This window comes from Pezoporus wallicus, unplaced genomic scaffold, assembly GCF_028554395.1.
Source record: "Pezoporus wallicus isolate ANWC-B61680 ecotype Strahan unplaced genomic scaffold, APGP_CSIRO_Pwel_v1 contig_11996, whole genome shotgun sequence".
In the NCBI taxonomy this organism is placed as follows: domain Eukaryota; kingdom Metazoa; phylum Chordata; class Aves; order Psittaciformes; family Psittacidae; genus Pezoporus; species Pezoporus wallicus.
The window spans coordinates 729787-750427 of NW_026641627.1; the positions used below are offsets into that span (position 1 = coordinate 729787).

The 20641-nt window shown below is 41.6% G+C and overlaps 1 protein-coding gene across 5 annotated transcripts in view; it reads left to right on the forward strand.

Moving 5' to 3' along the window:
• Window positions 1-4648: 4648 nt before the first annotated feature.
• NCOA6 (nuclear receptor coactivator 6) overlaps window positions 4649-20641 on the forward strand; it is a 30039-nt gene continuing 14046 nt past the window's right edge. For 4 of the 5 annotated variants that reach the window (XM_057424661.1, XM_057424662.1, XM_057424663.1 and 1 more), the window contains exons 1-8: window positions 4649-4837; window positions 4941-5215; window positions 7013-7168; window positions 7722-7844; window positions 9023-9151; window positions 9881-10696; window positions 13516-13662; window positions 14593-15712. In XM_057424661.1, coding sequence (XP_057280644.1) covers window positions 4981-5215; window positions 7013-7168; window positions 7722-7844; window positions 9023-9151; window positions 9881-10696; window positions 13516-13662; window positions 14593-15712 — 2726 coding nt within the window. In that variant the 5' untranslated portion in view covers window positions 4649-4837; window positions 4941-4980. The remainder of the gene's footprint in view (window positions 4838-4940; window positions 5216-7012; window positions 7169-7721; window positions 7845-9022; window positions 9152-9880; window positions 10697-13515; window positions 13663-14592; window positions 15713-20641) is intronic. The other variant, XM_057424667.1, reaches the window with a different exon arrangement.

The window sequence follows — 20641 nt, forward strand, 5'->3', positions numbered from 1 at the left end:
AACCCTTTACCATGGGCATGGAGTATTCTTTTGTATTGTAACAGGGATTCTTAGCCTTATTTAATCCCCTTGTGTAACAATGTGACATGCATGGAGAATGTCTTTAAAAAGTCTTTTGAGTGTATTTTTGCCCAAAACAATTAGTCATTTTAGTCTTTGTGTCGTAGAACGGTTGTGTGTTTATAGGTTTATTCCTTGGTCAGGTGTAACTAGGACCACCAGGCTAGGCAACAAAGCAGTTGAAACAGTTGTATTAAGATAATACACCTGGGAAATTATGTTGCCACTGCTATCAAAGGCTTATTCTCCTCACTTGTCAGTTCTGGATTCTCCAAGGGACCTCATTGCAGTCTCATCTCTGGGCTGTTTTTGCTTTCTCTTCCCTGTTGCAGCTCTAAATACTGGCCAGTGTGAGGATGAGGACCTTGCTCAGTGCTGACTCCTGCCATCTGCTAGTGAAGGACATCAGCCCATCCTTCCTTCTGCTCTCACCCTTTCCAGTGTTTTGTGTGATTTTTGAAGAGTACTTTTTCAGGCATAGAGCAGGATTTTAGTACTTTTTATCTAATTGGGCTCCCTGTATATTTATTTTGAGAGGGTGCATGTTCTAGTGTGACATCAGTTGTGAAAGTGTTTGTTCTGTGTTGCTCGAAATGTATAAACAGCTTGTAAATCAATAGGCTGTGTCACAGAAAACCTCTGATGAGCTGTTACACCAGTAAAGCTGTTTTGCTTTACTCTGTGTAGTGCAGTGGTTAGAAGAAAGCAACACAAAAGGCATCAAGTTCTGTTTAAGAAACCAATTGACATAACCTTAAGTTTGGATCAGTTGAGTGGATCTTGGAATGGGGATACCAAGATACCTGTTTGTTTTTTCCCTTTCTTTGTCTTTTTTAACCCCAGAGACCAGCCCTTCCATGTGGTGGTGCTGGCACTCCAGAGCCTGCTGGCTTTCCCGTGTTCAGTTGCTCCCCAACTAGTGACAACTGGATGTTACAGAATTCGCCCTAATCCTGTCTCTCCCAGGGACTTGACAAGATTTTCCAAGCATTGCTGATCTTGTGGCACTGGATTTGCTGTGCAGGCTTCCTTTTCCTGTCAGGGCTGTTGGTTGGGACAACACATGGCATGACACATGGCTTCTAGGTTCCCTGTGGGATGTGCTGGGACCCAGCTGTCTTATCAACACGGACCTGGACTGTGGCATTGTTGTTTCCTACATGAATTCTTCCTTGGGGGAGTATCCATAGAATCACCGAATGGTGCAAGACATGTAAGAATTCATCATGCACATTTTAGTTGGTCTAAACCCAACTAATTTAGTTGGGTTTATCCATATGCCAAGCATACCTGGGAGCTCCAGCATCCCAAAGCCCAGGATGGACCCTTTGTCCTTCAGTTCGGACACTGATCTTCATGAGCTGTCCCCTGCCACCCCCTGCCCCCATATGATACTGCAGGTGCATTCTGGTTGCTAGTCTGTTACCTGGCTTCTTATCACCACCTCTGCCTTCAGTAATGTATTTTTAATATTATACTATACTGAACAAGACCAACTTTATAATAAACAGGCATAACTTTTCCTGCTGCTGTAGCCTGCCCCAGGCCAGGTTCATGGTTGCCACGTGATAGCGCTGGGCTTGCTCTGGGTTTCCAGAAGTGGCTGTGTAATGGGAAATACTAAATTGGAAACTCTAAAACAAGAGGGTGCAGAGGCAGGAAGGAGGCCACACGTGTTCTGTGAATGGAGGATGATGTTCAGAGACCTTTTTGTGCTGCCACATGAGCATGAGTGCACAAGTTCATGAAATGTGCTGTGTTATGCAGATCAATTTGAGTATGGTTCTTATTCTTCAGGGGTACTCTAGATCCCACTGGGGGTGCATCTAGTTCACAGGAATCGTTAAGCAACCAGAGTTTTACCTGTGTATGCTTCTGCTAAAGGCTTTCTGTGTTTATGTGGAAGAGTGTCGAGCGGAGGTACACACTGATTATGGTCATGTGCTGGCTCCTGATTTATGGAAGTCAACCCTAGAAGCAGGAGATTACAGAATTAGTTAGGGCGAGGGATGCAGCTGGGATTCATATGGTTTCAGATGGCTGGCGTGCTGTGCTCTGCTTGAGGAGGAAGCTTTCACAAATCATTATTTTCTCCTGTCATGCTTGAGATAAATTACACCTGAATACGGGAGCGGACTAAACTGCGTGTGTTTGACAGGGAGAGAGGAAAGATGGATGTATCAGAGATCCTTGAGTATCATATGAAGAAAAAATGCAAGGGTAGCTGTACTTACGTGTTCTTGTCCAGAAAGGAAAATTTAAAGCTTAGTCTTAGAGTTTTTTTTCCCTTAACTCAAGCTTTTTCTGCAGTTCTGTGATTTTCTAAGTCAAGTGAAACAAGGCCTGTGGTCCTTTCGGATTTAGTAAGTTGTGTTTTAATAGTGGTCATGAAGGGCCATAATGTCAACAAATCCTGACAGATTTTGGCACGTTGAGGTGAGGTTGGTGGAATGTGGTCTAAACTGCAGCATTTTCATGGACTCTTTAAAACTATGGTTTAAGCAGTCTGGGTGACTTCTGCTCTTTCGCAGAGAAGATGGATCCTTCAGAAACTTCTGGTCATAAAAAGATTTGAAATGTTTATCTTCTTACAGAAAAATCTGTATTTCTTTGGTGTCAGGGATTGTCAGGAGTCCTCGTGTTTCTTGCTGCAGGTGGAACACCCCATCCCCTCCAAGTAGTTGTGCTTTTTCAGCACCTAGAAGCCTGGAGCTCTTAGGTGTTGAAATGCATGGAGCTGAGATTTCTCTCCCTGAAAATCTTACTCAAGATTTTTCAGATAAAATAGTTTTCTATTTAATTTTCTTCAAAAGACAGTGCTTGTGTTCCACAGGATGCAGAATAGCTGTGTCATTAAAAAGATTGTGTAGGACTCCCAGCATCTTTCTCCCTGAAGTCAGTGTATGTGTAGTGAATGATGTAAGAATGCAGAAGGAGAAGAAATTCTCTCCTTGCTGGTGTAAAGCCAGTTTTCGCTTGGTAAGGAAATTCCATGTCCAAAAAATTAGTGTGAAAATCAATTAAAACAGCTTTTCACAGATGCTTAGTAATTGTCATTTCTGTTTCCTGGGCACCTGACATGGACCTTAATGGAGGTGCCAAACACTCAGACCTGTAATGTAGAAACAGACCAGAGCATCAGAGAGTCTGCCATCAAAAAGATTTGTCTCCATGTTCACCTGGTAATGAATGTTTTCAATTTTTGTCTCTGTTCCCCATCATTAAAATTTCCATGGTAATGAGTAACTTATGAAAGCACCATGGAAATGATCAGTGGCTGCGAAACATTTTTACTTACTTTGTGTTGCTGGTGAGACAAAATTAGCTTAGTTAATCCGTGTTGTGTTTGGGAACGAAGGCCTGATGCTGCAGTATCAAGAGAGTAACTGTATGTAGAATAGGTGATTATTCATTAGTGCCATTTAGCCTGCCTAGTGTAGGGTTGCAAGGGAGCACAAAAAGATGTTATGTAAAATCACAGTAAGTGTGTGCATGGAGACCTGACCAAAAGCTGAGGCTATTTTGTGATTTCCAAGTTGTAATACTGTCCCTTCAGCAGCTTGATGCAAGTGTGCAAACAGTGTAGAGTTGAATCTAAGCTTGTCTAACATAGTTATGTATTTTTATTAAAAAAGGCTGTTTTCTGGCCAATATCCACAGCTCACCTTTAATCTCAGAGTTATGGTTTTGATTTGTGCTGGGAGCTTGAGCCCCTGCCAAAATCCCAGGCTGTATCCTGTTCAAGGGGATGTTGTCCCACACTGAATACTTTGGGTGGGTTGAGCTGAATACTGACAGCTTTGGAGTTACGAGGTCCTGACAGTCCTGGCTGTTGAATTGATTTGTTTTTGACAGTGGTGGTCAGGAACAGGTCCCTTTTTTGGTTTTGACATGGCTTTAATATTTTAGCAGTACTTAAGAAGCTCTGGGTGTGAGGATGGAGGTCTCATCTGGAGGAGTGAATGCCCTTGTAACGGCTTGTGGTGGAGTGGGAAAATGTGTATCTTAACTAAACATTGCTCACCGTAGATGTAGATCATAGTTTGTGCTTCTGCACACATAACATGTTAGATTACTATCATCATGCCAAGTAAAATGTATTGCAAAATCTACACATCTTAGACAGTCAAAACCCATCAGGTGTGTATGACTTGATTTACTGAATTCATTCCTGTCCACTCTCAACAGGGGCATGAGGGGAGTTGTGGGCTAGCACAGAAGGAGCAAACTTCAGGTTGTAATGTGCATAAGCAGCTGAAAACACTGACATCTTTACAGTCTTTTAGAAAGAAGCCATAGTATGCCTGAGATTTCCCTGGATGTGAGTAAAGTATTTGTCAAATGCTGAATTTCTCCTGGTAAAAATGTGCTACAGCATTCCTACTGCTCTGCTGGACAGAGGAGTTCTATTGCATTTGCAGTTCCTAAAACTAAATTGGTTATTTTTCCCCTGTCTTTCTATAATTAGTGTTGTGAGTCTTACAGCTGCCTGGCAGTCAGGCACTGCAGAACTGATACCAGGTATTTGCTTGTCCTCTGGACCATATGGAGATGAGTGTAATTGATTTTTTTGTTGTGTTGTTTTTTTCCCCTCTACCTTTCTTTCTACCTGACTGTCACTTAGGTCAACTGGAATACTTCTCAAGTCATGTGCAGCAGGATTCTGTGAGGAAACCACTTCTGTTTGTTCTAGTGGACAAACAGCTCGGATACTGCCATGGCCCCCATTTTCAAAGTGACACAGTTTGTCTTGCAGACCCTGGTACTGGGTCACCCGGTAAGTTTTTCCATCATTTATCTTGTGAGCCATTGAAAGCAGTTGTTGATGTCTTTAGACACTTCCTGTTACACTTACTGTAATTTATTTTTTTCCTACCAAGCCTCATCTGAACGTCTGACAGGCTGCCTTTGGTGGGAACAATGGTTTTGGATGGTCTACCTAACTTAAAGGATACATATGCCTCCTTGTACTCCTCAGCTATGGAAGACTTAGAGGTGGATTTTGATTCAGGACTGGAGGAAGATGAACTGAAACAGGAGGCTGCTCCTGAGGATTCCACGATCTTTGTAGCTTTTAAAGGAAATATAGGTGACAGAGACTTTGAGCAGAAACTAGATATCATACTGGAGAATGTGCCTGGCCTTTTACACATGGGTAATATACCTTCTTCTTGTTCTTCAGCTGTTCTCAGAATGTTTATTTGCGCAGTCAGGGTGCTTGCACAAAGAAATGGGTTATATTATTTTCGAGTTCTTTAGTTTGTAATAAGATTTGTTGGGGTTATTGTTGTTGGTGCATTTGGAAGCTGTTCTTCTCAGAGACACAGGTTACAAGGTTCTACAGCCGTTTTGTTGTTTAAGACTGATTTCATTAGTGAGTTCATTTATTCCTGTTCCATTCCCATGCTTAATTTGTTGTGCATTTTTTCTGTTTTATTTCCCTTCATTACACATGTTGTGTTATATTCAAGTGAAACCAGGCTTGTCCACACCCAAGATGTTTTTTACTAACAAACCCATGCAATTTAAACCACTGCTTTTCATCTGAGAATAGGTCCACTCTCAAGTAACTGAGTCAGTTTAAGACATTACTGTCCCTTTGCTGCTACACTGACATACCTACCTGACTTCTGTTTTCTGATGGGGGACATGGAGTGCTGCCATACACCCTTGTGCACCCACTGAGCTCTGGGGTGTTGTAGCAAGTGATTGATAACAGGCTTTTGGGACAATAACGTCCTCCACCAGCATATATAGATCTGGACAAAGACATCTGTCCACTACCTGAGCATCTTTACAAAGGGTCTTACAGTGATTACTTAGAACTGCTCAGTTGTGTGGTCTTGCTTGCTGAAGTACCATCTTCCCTAATAGACAGCCTCCCTTAATAAGGATCTGGTGTTGTGATGGTTTGGAGGTTTTACAACTATTCCTGTCATGTTTCCAGCTGAAAATATGTTACGTGTTGAAAGAGGATTAAATTTAATAATATCATTTCTGTAGCAGCAGAAGGGACTTGATGAATTAGTTAAGGACAAGAGATTCCGAAACAGGAGTGAGTTATTGGCATTCTTAAATGACATGTGCTTCAGAATGAAAAGGTTAGCAAGCTCTTAGTAAATGTGGTGTTGCAGCGGGGGAACTGGCTGATTAAACTTTGGGCCAATGCTTACTGTTTTCTAAAGGATTTCCTTTTCAGCCAGCTAGAAACTGGAAGTTTATAAACCTGTGTTAGAATGTTTTTAGTTATCCTTAAATGCATTCTGTAGCAATAATTTAGTTAGCTGCCACTTCAGAGAAGTGCATCCAAAATGAGTGCCCAGCCTTTTTACTAATTTGACCTGGGACTTTTAAAACGATTGCTTCTACATTGAAATGCTAATTTGTAGAATAGGTGCCCAGAAAACCTGCAAGTTAGTATTTTGCACGACTTTAATATGTTTCTTTTTCAGTGGATTAAACAAATTTATTCAGAAAAGCTAAATAATGTGGTAGAAATTAACGAAATCCTGGTTTCACAAGCATTTTTAGAGCATGTATTTCCAGAATGAGGATTTCATTCTTGTAGTCAGTTCTGTCACACATCCATCTACATCACTAACAGATCAACTAGATCAGTTTCATTAGATATTTTTGTATCATCTTTCCAAAGTAGTTTATCCACAGAACAGTTCAGTTTTTGAGTGATGTTATCAAGTGCTTGTGTTGGCTGTTGGGTATCAGTTGGGTAGTTTTCATATTGCTGATTTTTGGAAGATACCTGAAGTGATTTGGCAGCATCACTCAACGTCTGCCTGTGCTGGAGATACCTCCTGTACCTGAGACTAACCACTCATCATTTTCAAAGTGAAATAATTGTTTCCATGTTTTCAGCTGTGCTTTTTCCCCAAGTTATTTCATCATATGCATTGAAAACTGCCTTTGCCCTGACTCTGACCGTTCTTCTTTCAAGAATCCAACAAGTTAAAACTGCAGAAGATCGAGCCTTGGAACAGTGTCCGTGTCACCTTCAATATACCCCGGGAAGCTGCCGAGCGGCTGCGAATTCTGGCTCAGAATAATAACCAGCAGCTTCGCGACCTGGGAATTCTCTCAGTTCAAATTGAAGGTATTTCACAGCTCATCTGCTTGCAGAGGCAGTAAGCTAAAATGTCAGTATGCTCGAGAAGTGGTTCTGTGTGCTTGGTTAATCTTGTAAAACTTCTAATTTAGGCATTTGGAGAGTGGCTGCAGTGGAAAGGTAGCTCAGGGCTTTTATTCTTTCAAGAATAGGATTAACAATAAAAATGATAGTTGAACATGCTCTGAGCATCAGGAAACACCCTGAAGAATGGTCTTTAAGTGTTAGCTAGCAAAATGTGCCCAATTCGTTTTATTTTCTCTTACTTGTTTCATACGAAGTTTTCTCAAAACCAAGTTTTCAGTGGATTTCACAGTTAAAATACCCATTCTGCACAGCTGTCCAATAGCAACTCAGGCTGAAACCAAGGGCATTTAATACTTCTCATGGTCTTCCTTTTTCTTACAATTGAAATCCAGAAGATAAATGTAATGTGATGCGTAACTGTCCTTCTAAAGTGTGACTTAGAGATAAAATCTGTTCTCTGTATTCTGCTTTTCTGTGTATCATTCAGTTCACCCAAACTGTTCATTACTTTCAGGGGAAGGTGCTATCAATTTAGCTTTAGCTCAGAACAGAAGCCAGGATGTCCGAATCAACGGGCCCCTGGGAGCAAGCAACTCAGTGCGAATGGAAGCGGGGTTTCCCATGCAAGGGGGACAAGGTAAATCCCTTTGGTTCTTACTTGTTTAGCTTTAGCACTTTGGAATTTGTTACCAAGCTAATCATAAAATTTCATTGGTTATAGCAGCTGTTGTTTGCAGAATTAATTGCCATTTTAATGAATGTGAGTTCTTCTTTCTGTGCTGTCAAACCATGTCCTGCTTTATGTAAACTAAATAGTTGGCTGCATTTTGTCCCACAAGCACTGAAGTAATTGGTTTGGGATTTGGTTTTGGGTTTTTTTTGCATAAAGACTGTTAAAGCAGAAGAGTCTAGTAAGTGAATTCATAGGATCAGAATGGTTAGGGTTGGAAGAGACCATAAGATCATCTAGTTCCAACCTTCTTACCACAGGCAAGGATACTTCAAAATGTTCACAAGTTATTGCAGTTTTCTGTTATGAGATTAAATATAAGCCTTTATTCAGTGTGCCATAATAAACTATTTTAGATTAAATCCATTATAATTATGGGAAGGAGAGGACAGTCATTGTTAGTCTCTATTTTCTCATAAACTTTTTGTGTGGCTTTTGATGAGGAGGAATGAAAAGAACATTTTGCCTCTGTAGAAGGCTAATTAAACAGTAGTGAAATCGTTGTGCTTGACAGGCAATGTTAAACTTTTAAAGAAAGCTTTACTTTGAAAGCAGCTGCTCTTCACTGTGACCATCGTGAGCTTCGGGTCCTGCCTGCAGGTCAACAGTATGGATGTAAACAGTATAATTATAACAACAATACAACCAACAGGTCAACAGTATAAACCATTCTGTAAAGTAGCAGCCTGGGGAAGTGAAACATGGAAAATCTTCTCTCTTACACCACCTCAGTTACTTTCTACTATCAGGTTATACAAAACCCTTAATATGTGTATAACTTGGATACAGTCTTGTCACTTTCTGGCTTTACTGGCAAGTCAGACTCATATAATTCATGAGTCTGTAGTGTTTCCTTCTATAGCATTTTTAAAGGTTTTTTTGCCAAAGGAAAAGCTTCATCATGACCTTGTTTGTTTTATACCAGGGAATCTAAACTTTCAGACAGAAATTATGTGTCCTCAGGTTATTTTGGACAAACAAGAAATGTTTTATTATCAAATAAATTTTTTCTTCTAAAAATAACTTATAAATCTTCCGTATGCAAAAAATCCAAGACTTGATAAGTTTTATCTTTATCTTTTAAGGTTTGATAAGAATGAGCAATGCAGCAGCTGTCATGATGTCCCAGGGTGGAAATGTGCCCTCCTCTATGGTGGCAAGTGGTGCTAGTGCTGAGCTCCAGCCAAGAACACCTCGGCCTTCCTCACAGCCAGGTGGTAAAATTTAGCCACAGTCCTGACCTGAAAATGTTCTTGAATTCTTATTTTCAGCACACAGGCATGAGTGTGTGCTCATAGGAGTGCTCCAGGATTGCCCTAGAGTATTTCCCCTGCCCTTTCTGAGTGTTACTCTTTCTGTGGAACCCTCGCGGTCCCCATTAATCTGGTAAAGTGTGTCAGTTTGGGTGCCTGTTACGTCCCCAGCTTGCTTGGTGGGTTGTTCAAATGCTTTGAGTGTGGTATTTTTACAGTAGAACTGTTGTGACCGAGCTTTATGTTTAAATGAAGGTAAGAGGATTGTGTGAATGAGTTGGATGTCTCCAGTAGGAAGCAAATGGTTCAATTTTAGGTAATCCTGCAGGGAGCAGGGAGTTGGACTCAAGGATCCTTGAGGGTCCCTTCCAACTATTCTGTGAGTATATGATTCTAAGCATATAGAAGGTTTACATTAGACTGCAGCAAGAAGTGCTGTGGGGCTGTCATGCTTTATTGTAGAGGTTATAAATTGGTAAGTCCTGGCTTCTCAGGATTCCCAAACATGTTGAAAGCTTTTAGAGCATTGCTTGTTCTGTTTATTGGCAAAATCGGAATGGTGGAGCATGAGTTTTTATGCAGAGTGAGCAAATGCAAGCAAACCATTTACTCTTTGCATTTTGGGGAGGGTTTTGCCTACAGTAGGTTATTTTTTTTTTTTTTTTTTACTTTTCTTTGCTATTTTAATAGATGCAATGGACCCACTCTTATCTGGGCTAAATATCCAGCAGCAAAATCATCCATCTGGATCTTTAGCTCCCCAGCTCCATTCAATGCAGTCAGTTCCTGTAAACAGGCAGATGAACTCAGCCAACTTTCAGCAGCTACAGCAGCAGACGCAGTTGCAGACACGTCCTCCCCAGCCACATCAGCAGCCACAGCAGGGTATTCGACCTTCATTTACTTCACCAGCACAGGTTCCAGTTCCTCCTGGCTGGAACCAGCTTCCTTCTGGAGCGCTTCAGCCTCCTCCAACCCAGGGAGCACTGGGTACATTGGCAGTAAACCAGGGCTGGAAAAAGGCCCCGTTGCCTGGACAAATGCAGCCGCAACTTCAAGCAAGACCATCTCTAGCAACAGTACAAACTCCTACTCATCCTCCACCTCCATATCCTTTTGGAAGCCAGCAAGCTTCCCAGGCTCACTCAAACTTTCCCCAAATGAGCAATCCTGGCCAGTTTACTGCTCCTCAAATGAAAAGCCTTCAGGGAGGGCCCTCACGGGTTCCTACACCACTACAACAACCCCACCTGACCAACAAGTCTCCTGCATCCTCTCCCTCCTCCTTCCAGCAGGGATCTCCTGCCTCATCTCCAACAGTTAACCAGCCACAGCAGCAGATGGGACCAAGGCCTCCCCAGAATAGCACGCTTCCCCAGGGATTTCAGCAGCCTGTCAGTTCTCCTAGTCGTAATCCTATGGTGCAACAGGGGAATGTACCCCCCAACTTCATGGTGATGCAGCAGCAAAACCAAGCTCCACAAGGTTTACACCCTGGTTTAGGAGGTAAGAAGTACTGAGACCTTCTTTTATTTTAAAAAGAAAAGAAACATGAAATGGCTAGAACTGGTGTTGCTGTTAGTTTTGAAAAGATCCTTTGAAGGGCAGAATAAAGGCATAGGTTGATTATGCAGTGGCTGTGGGTGATGTGGCATCAGCATCACTTCATTTCTGGTACCTGGCTCTATCTGGCAGTGTCACTATGATAACCTAAATGTAGACTCTGGGCTACAGCAGAAAGAAATTGCTGAATGCAGTTGCTGGTTAAGACTGACAGTTATCACCTTGACAATTCTTCTGTTGCTTTTAAGCAGGTTCAGGCTATTCAGGGATGGTGTGGGGGTTTTTGGTTTAGCTTGGGGTTGTTAACTGGGGAGGGTGAGGGAAGGAAGATTTTTGAGAACAAGAGTGTATTAAGAACAAGTGAAGATTCTCTCTTCAGCTTCCTCTGTCACCATTTACATTTTCTGCTACAGAAGTGAGGCATTATTTTGCATCTTCCTTTCTAAGTTGTCAGTGTTTCTTCTTGAACCTGTCTTCGTCGTCTCTTTCTTCAGATATAAAAGAGGAGAGAGCTATTATTGCCATGCTGTTGTAACTCTTTGTTCTAAAATTAAGAGGTCAAGCAATGTTTTATCACCCCCTTTGGCTGTGTTGTCTTTAGTTTTCTCTTTGGACCTCCACACTCACATCTTTTCTTTACCACCCCTAGAATTCTTCTCTAACAGTGAATTCCATTTGTCATTCCCAAGTTCTCTTTTGTGTCCTTGGTGGTTTTTTTTCCCCTTTAGCTTTCTGTAGTTCTGTGCCAGACTTGCATCACTTCTCTCTGCTCACTCTTGTTCATCTTTCTCTTGGATGGCTGCTCTCAGATACACATACACAAGCTCTTGCTTAAGCCTCTGAAATATTTTCTTTCTATGAGAATATGAGCCATATTCTTTGTCCACTGAGACACACATATATGTATATATATTCTTCTGTCTTGTATTCTCACACTGTATGTCTGAAATCTGTCCAAAAAGCTGTAAGGAATACCTTTTTCTTGGTCTGCTCATCTGGACAAGCTGCTTATTTTCACTGTTTGTACCATGAGTTTCATTTGAATTCAGATGAATTGTCTCAGTTTCAAGGTTCTCCTCTTCCAGACTGTTCTTAGGCTCTGCCAGTGCCCTATACTTGGTTTATGTTATCTTGTCTCCATCTGGAAGCAGTTATTTATTATTTATTATAGTCACAATTCCCTACACCTCATCAGCCATATGTCTCCATCAGGAATCATTTCCTCTAGGTAGCATAGCCATGACCTCTAGACAGTGTAACTGCAGCATTCTTCTTCCTTTCTAAGTAAACCTACTACAAACAAAACCCTACTTTTTTTGAGTTAAAAATGATACCCCAAATAAGCTATCAAAGTACATTATTTGGTCTCACTGTAGGATCTTATTGCTAAAGACAGGAATCCTGCTGTGAGCTATATCCTCATATGCTCTAAAAAGACAGGATTCTGCTGGTTTCAGCAAAGCTGTGTTGCTTCCACTTGCTGAGGCTTTTGCCTGGCTTCTGTGCATGCTCATTCCTTGCTGCAATTTATATGTTAATCAAGATGTAATTAGTGGTGCTTTCAGATTTTAAGCCATCTTGCCTTTAAAGGTTTGGTGTAAATGAATACATTCAAATTCTTCCCATTTCACCTAGTTCATTCAGTTTATACTAGATATGGAATAGGCCAAGTTAACACTTCTTTATTCTCAGTTCAAGCATTCCTATGTACAAAACTTTCCTAAAAGTTGAGAACTAAAACTAGAGCCCAGTGATGTGATGTTTCAAGAAGCGTATGTTGCATAGTTGCAGTTGGTTGTTTGACCTGTAAACTTGATTATCTTGAAATATTAATGACAAACCTAAGACCAGATTAATTAACACAAGCAATACATGTAGGTGTGCTAGAAAGCTGTAACTGTAAAAGGAACCAAAGTCAAATTCTGGCAGTGTATCATGGGTCAGAAAAATAAGGGAGGACAGGGTTGCTTCTAGGTCTGTGGCATCATCTGTTCGACAGTGAATTCAAAAGAAGTGGGTTCTGTTAAATCCATTTATGCTGCTGCTCACGTTGGTAGGTAGAGGGAAGGGTTTGCTCTCTGTCCCAGGGCAGTGGTGACATTTAGATATGTCAAAGTGAGGGCATTGTGCCAAGTAGGGGCCTGACAGAATTACTTCTTTTGCCAGTAGGAATAGCAGGGCTACCCGAATGAGCAGTCACTGTGGACTCGAGCTGCTGCTCTCTCATGAGGTTGCTCAGCCCATTCTGGGGTTGAGAAGTTACTGTGGGGGTGCGTACACACAGCAGCAGTGCAAAGGACTGCTAAGGAGCATGTACCTGATGTGTTATGGCAAGAGTTGTTGAGAGGAGCACATCACTGTAACAGGAACACCAGTTTCTTGTGTTTGCCTACACACAGCAAGTTAAGGGCCTGATTAGAGCTGAGGTGCAATAGAGAAGAAAATGGCAAACTCTTCCTTTAATTTCTGGTTTCTAAAAAGTCAAACATGGAGACTTTCTACTTTCTCTGTGGGATATGTTTTGTACTTAAATTACAGTTTGAGCTGAGTCATAGTAGCTTGTTAGGCAGAATTATTGCACAGATAAGAACTTTAAATGTCTTCAGTGGTTTTGTATATTGGCAAAAGGCACTTTCTGCTTAAACCTGTAACATGACAGTACAGACTCAAAGGTATTCTTCCATCATACTCCAATTAGAGATTTTTCTCTTCTTTTTCTTCTCGTTTTCCATACTTACTAATAAGAAACCTTTTGTGTTCAGGAATGCCCAAGCGCCTCCCACCAGGGTTCCCTGCAGGCCAGGCCAACCAGAACTTCCTGCAAGGTCAGGTGCCTTCCACAGCTCCAGCCCCGGCGGTGAACAGCGGCGCGCCGCAGCTGCAGACCAGCCAAAACGTGCAGCACACAGGTCTGTCTGAATCGGGTTCCTCAGTTCTTTATGTAGAAAATTGCACCTTTGCTTGTGTAACACAGATACCAAGACGTTAAACTCTTGTCACTGATAGGGAGTTAGCTCCTTGGGGCTGCAGGGGCATTCTGGATTGCTAAATGAGGAGAAGAAAAGGAGGAGGCTGCTCAATTTTGTCAAACAACCCAACTGTTATTGATTAGGACTGTGGTACTAGGATCCAGGATTAAGAAATTGAATGGAAGTAGCACTGGAATGTAGAGCTGCTTCCATTCAGTTGGAAGTTCTGCTTCCATTCAATGGGAGTAATAAAGATGTAACACAAAAGGAACTTGTCTGGAAAAAAAGAGAGGGTTATTATCTTAGAAGCAAAACAACAACATAATCTTGTTCTGCTTTGAAAAGATTATTAGTTCCTTTAGAAGTCTACTTACTCAGTCCTGTACATTTGAAATCTTTAGTTCCTAAAGGCCTCCATTTAACAATTCAGTCATCAGTCTTTTGTCTGGATTATGGATACCCTGACAATGTCATTTCATTAGTACTCCGTGTGTGTTTATTTTTTAACCCATTATAAAATAACCTCAAAGTTTGGAGCTTATTTTGGTTAGCAATTACTCTGTTGTATTAGATGATATTATGCAAGATTGTCAAACTTACATACGATAACAACTGGTCAAATGTCTGTTACATCTTCTGCAGTGGGGTACATGGGAAATACCAGTCTATGGTACTTCCTATGTTTACTATGAGAAGTATGATGTTCTGTTTTAACTACTAACACGTATCTGTAGCATCAAACATTGCATCAGAAGGCTGCAAATATGTCAGATATTCCAGTTCTCTGGAAAAGGGAGGAACTCAGTTTTGGAGTTGTGGTTGTAGTGCTCCAAAGAGTTTCTTACTGGCAATTATTTATTTTGTTTTAAGGTGCCCAAGGATCTGGACCTCCTCAAAATCAGATGCAAGCACCACATGGCCCACCAAATATGATGCAGACCAATCTAATGGGACTTCATGGAAATATGAACAACCAGCAGGCGGGTGCTAGTGGGGTGCCACAAGTTAACATGGGAAACATACAGGGACAGCCTCAGCAAGGACCACAGTCTCAGCTTATGGGAATGCACCAGCAAATTGTATCCTCTCAAGGACAGATGGTAAACATTCAGGCTCAGGGATCGATGAACCCTCAAAACCAGATGATACTTTCTCGAACTCAGCTCATGCCACAAGGCCAAATGATGGTGGCACCACAAAACCAAAATCTTGGTCCTTCTCCCCAAAGGATGACCCCACCCAAACAGATGATTCCCCAGCAGGGACAACAGATGATGTCTACACACAATCAAATGATGGGACCTCAGGGCCAGGTCTTGTTACAACAAAATTCAATGATGGAACAGATGATGACCACTCAGATGCAAGGAAATAAACAGCCTTTTAGTACTCAAAGCCAGTCCAATGTTATGACGGGGCCAGCTCAACTGATGAGAGGACCAACCCCAAACATGCAAGGAAACATGGTGCAGTTCACTGGGCAGATGATGGCACAGCAAGGCCCTGTGAATGGTAATCCTTCTCAGGTTATGGGAATTCAAGGGCAAGTGTTAAGACCCACTGGACCTGGTCCTCATATATCTCAGCAACTTGGGGATACTGCTACTACAACAAATAATGATGTGAACTTGACCCAGATGTTACCTGATGTTCCTGTGCAGCAGCCAAACATGGTGCCTTCTCATATGCAAGCAATGCAAGGAAACAACAACACTTCAGGGAGTCATTTCTCCGGCCATGGGCTGCCTTTCAATACGGGGTTTAGTGGAACGCCAAACGGGAATCAGATTTCCTGTGGGCAAAATCCTGTTTTTCCTGTCAATAAAGATGTTACACTCACAAGTCCACTCTTGGTTAACCTTCTGCAAAGTGATATATCAGCAGGACACTTTGGCGTGAACAACAAACAAAATAATCAGAATGCCAACAAGCCAAAGAAGAAGAAGCCTCCAAGGAAGAAGAAAAATAATCAACAACTAGAGCAAACAACGTAGGTTTATTATTATTATTTTCTAAGGGGCATAGGGAAGCTCCACAGGCAACTTGTCAATATTTTTTCAGCAAATACGGGGTAAGAAAGGACCTGTATTATTTCATATTCTAGCAATTTCTTGCAAGAGTTAAATGATAGCCCACTGGCAAGTCTGCCACTGGAAAGCTCATTCAACACTTAAAAACCCCATGCAAACACCCTCAGTTAGGAAAACACTGTTCCTTACATTTACTGGGTAAAGGAAGTGTAGGATGTGTCGGATGGTGCCTCCTTGGAAGAGGAGACTGCCTTTTGTAAGCAGTCTGACAGCCGTGATCAAAGGTTGGGAAGTACTTTCAGAAGAATTAGAAGCCTCCATATAATATGTGCAGTAGAGATTTTTGGAGGGTTGTTTGCTGAATTATATTTATATTCTGACATTTTTATGCCTGGAATATAATGGCATAGAGCCAGCTATGGACTTCTCTCTTAGTTGAAGCTGCAACTAGAATTCAGAGGGAGGAATCCAGTACTTTCTGGATGTGAGAATAACAAAGCCCAGCAGTGCTGATCTTCGTGGTGTAGGAGAGATTAGGAAGGAAAAAACCCACAACTCTTGAGAGGCAAGAGGCAAATGGGTAATATTGAGAGATAATGAATGAATGTACCCGGTTAGTGGAACGAGATTGCTGAATCTCTTTGTTCCTTTTTGGCCAGCATGCTCTCTGTTTGCCAGCTATCATGTGGCTTTTTGCTGTTGAGAGTCTATTAATACCAGCACAGGGTGGTAGACTGCTGCTGCTCTACCTTTATTCAGCTGAAATGGTAAAGGCAGATCCGCTCTATCTAATTACTCTGCATTACTAGCTCTAATTATTCATCTGCTGCAGATGAGCCACAGGGGCATTGACCGGAATCCACGTGAGGAACATCTGGGGTTTGTTTCCACTTTGGTTTAGAAAAAAAAAGGAAAAACTTTGCACAGGAAACTAGAGCCCAGGAATATCCAAATTTTGAAGTTAAATTGTTAAGAACAAATGAGGTGGCAATGGCACATTAAGTTACTGGTGTGGCTGTGGTTCCACCAGTCCCATTCCTTTGAATAATCATTGTAAGTTCTTAACCTGAAGTTTATGCCACCTTTCCCAGAGAGAGATGTCCAGCTCGGTGCAAGGAGTGGATGGCATTTGATTACTAAGCAACTGTTCAATATTTAATGTTTTCCCCAACCTGCATTTTCTGCACAATGTCAAGATTCCTTCGTGAAGATGGTATTAAATTTCTCGTGGACCTGTTAGCTGTGGACTGAAGCAACTCGCATCATCTGTAGCAAGAGATCTGTTGTGACAATGGTTAATTGGCTGAATTAGTACTAAAATAAAATGCAGGAGCTGTTATGTGCATTTACAGGTACAGAAATGCTGCATGGGGAAGGCCACAGGTGACAACATGCCAAGCCTTCTAGCTTTGGTAGATTGTGGCTACATGGAAGAGAGGTGTTTGAGGGCATGAAGGTGTCTTCATTCGCCATTCCAGAAATTTTAAGTGCAAGTAATTTGGCAAGAGTGGGTTCTACCAGTGCATTCCACAGGGTAGTGTTCTGTGGTCCAGTTGTAAAGAACAGTAGAAGTGCATCTTCCTACTTTTGATACATTAGATCTTGCAGAGAGTCTTAAATAAATAGCAAGCAGCTATTTTCCTGTTTGTTGTTCACTTGACGTTCAGAGCAATCCAGATCTTTCAAACAAGCAGTGTCGAATTTTTCCTTGCACCAAAACCATTCATGTTGCATAGCTACTACCCAACAGCAATTTGGATAGTACCAATAGGCACTGCTGATCATTGTAGCACAGTAAAATATGGAAACCTTGTGTCACTTTTGGTCATCTGCATCTTTCATGGAAAGTTTGGGGTTTAGGGGTTTATTTTTTGTGGGGTTTTTTTGTTTGATTTGTTGTTTGGTTTTGTTTTTTCCCAAATCAAAGATGAAAACAAAAAGGCCTTTTTATTTCCAGGGAGGAAGGATCTGGTGCTGTGTGTAAAAGATCAAATGCTTCAATTCTCAATAGGTTCCAATAAAGTAATAGTAGCCACTACTGTAGTGAGCTGTGTGCCGTGGAAGTGACAGAGGATTTGGAGGGGCAAGTCGGACTCTTGTGAAAAGAAGACCCTTTAATTGTTAAAGAAAAGCCTTGTTAGGATTTTGGTTTCATTGTTCTTACTGATCATCACCCAGCTTCATTCCCTGTGGCCAGGGAATGGCAATAAGCAGGTATATAAAGCTCTCCTCTGAGCTTACAAAGCCCCACAAGACTGCTTGTTAAAAAGTTTTCACAATAAAGGAAGCCTAAGTTACAACTTTTCTACTGAACTATGACAAGTCAAAAGAATTTTTAGCTCTTAAATATAGTTTTTAATCAGATTTCAGTGTACTTAAATGAAATACCACTCTGGACTTAAATTTTCAGTGAACATTCCTTTGCCATTGCTACCTGCAGAATGCTGACTTGGGACCTGATAGTGATGAGCATTTTGTTTCCTAATGGGACTGTATATTAGTCACTTTACTGTTGCAGAACCACTGAGAAGGGAGCTATCCTTATGCATGTTGTTGAGATTATTCTCCAGCAAAAAGAGGGCAACTGCAATGCAAGCTGGCTGTAATACCTCCCTGCCTCATTGGCTCCTGCCTGCCCTAGCATCATTAGGCAAGCTCAGCGTTTTCCTGTCTTGCCATTGCTGATTCTATTAAATCTGCTTTGGATCACTTTCTTTTGCGTCAGAAGCGAAGGGGATGCTTTCATCTCTGCTTCTTCCCTGCCCTTCTCGCTCAGAAATGTGAGAATTCAGAGCAGCAAACCTTGTGTGGAAATGTTTGATAAACACACTAAAAATGGCCCTGTTTCTTTCTCAGAAATAATTTCTGAGATGTAATAATACAGTAACAAAAGTCCCATTAGTAATATGGTTTGTAGACTGAGCCATTGTGGAATGTAAATAGGATAAGTGAGCTATTGAAGGAGTTTATTCAGCTGAGTCTAAAATAGTTTTAAGTTTGCTTAATTGAGCAACTCAGCATTGGAATGAAAACCAAGATATTCAGTAGGATGTTCAAGAGTAATTGCCTCTGCTTTCTGAACCTGAAGATTGTAAATAATGGGATATAAACGGAGGAAAAAGATGCTAGATGGAATGTTTTTGTAGATAAAGCGTGTTAGTTAAATACCTGCACAAACAAGCAGTTGTTCCATGTTCCCTTGTGCAGGGACCATGGACATCATGTGTTCCAGCAGAACAGAAAGAACACACTAGGTGAAGCTCCTGGAGGCTTTGGGATCTGCAGCATCTTGGGTAATGGGCGCTGGGCAGGGGCTGCTGGTGCTGCAGAACAACACAGGGGAGTCAAACAGATACAGAGAGCTTTAACCACAGATCTGGAGGTGACACTCCCTGTACACCCAGAAATGGAACTCATTTAGCATCAAGTGCCCTTCTATAAACACAAAAGCTGATGCAGAGCATTTTACCAAGTCAGTTGGGCTGGTTCTGCTCGTATCTGAACTGTAACTTCGCTTTTGCACACCTTATCTCAGCATCTGCAGTGCTTTTTGGTGGGTTTTTTGTTTGGGGTTTGTTGGGTTGTTTTGGGGTTTTCTTGTATTCTGGAGTTCTCTCTCCACTCTGACAAGGGCTTTTGTATCTGAAGGTTGTGCTTGAGGATGCAGCTGGTGGAACAAAGGCTTCACTTGTGACAGTATGTTCTGTACCTGATGTGCAGTTGTTTGGGTTTTTTATGTCCAGAGCAGTAGGAAAGAAGACCAAATAGAGAATATTTGTCTCTCTCACAAACTTGCTTATTGTTTGCATTCAGAATGTAGGGGGTTTTGCTGGTTGCTGAACATGCCCAGTGAATTTCAGCAACATTCAGCCTTCAAGTGATGTTTAAATTGTCCAGCAATTACAATAGCAGTTTTTCCTACAATAACTGCTGCTCTTTGCTGGCAAACAGCACTCGGGTCTGTTTGCACAATTTGTACATGCCTGATCAGACCCATCTGGCAGGAGATGTTTTCTAAGAATTCATTTTGCACCACCATTGTTTCCTAGGTTAAACCTGTTTGTGCTGTGCTGCTCTGCACTGGCTTCTGTCTGATCTTTAATTGTAGCATTTTCAATCTCCCACCATTAGAAACAAATCACAGATGGCAAAATCACAAACCTAAGACTGTAGTCACAATTTTAGGCAGTTGTTCCAGGTCACGGTGCTGGCACCTACCTCAAAGGCTGCAGCTCCTCTGGGTGATTTTTGGTGCCACAATTTGTGTTCATTTGTGGCTGCTAATATAGTGCTTCTGTATGCATTTTTCGCTGTTCAAATTCACTGTTGTAGGCAAACAACGACTGCATCACAAGGATTGGGAGTGTGCTGGATTAGACAAAAGGATTAATGCATTCCTTGGCAGTACTCACCTGCTCAGCAGCACTGTTTGAGCATTCTGTGTTTGTCCCATATCTTACCTTTCTTCTCTCTTGGATTGTTCTCCCCAGTTTTGACCAGCGGGCGTTCAGGGACTTGTAAGTCACAAGCTGCTTTTTGAACACTTGTATCAGGTCATTAGAGCAGGCCTGTGTCTCTCCATGTCTGCTATACAGATGCTGGAGACACTTACTCTCAAGTAACATTAAATAAGATAGGTTTCTCTGCCTTTATTTACTACAGATTCTTATTTTCCTGAGAATTTCTCTGTCCTTGCTGTTTCTGCATGTTTCTGCCTCTTTGTTGGCAGTGGGCTAATTTTGATGTCTTTAACTTCACGCTTCTATTGTATAGTCTTAGAGAAGGACTTCGGGGCACTGGTGGATAAAAAGCTTGAATATGAGCTGGCAGTGTGTGCTTGCAGGTCAGGAAGCCAACTGTATCCTGCGTGTATCACCAGCAGCATGACC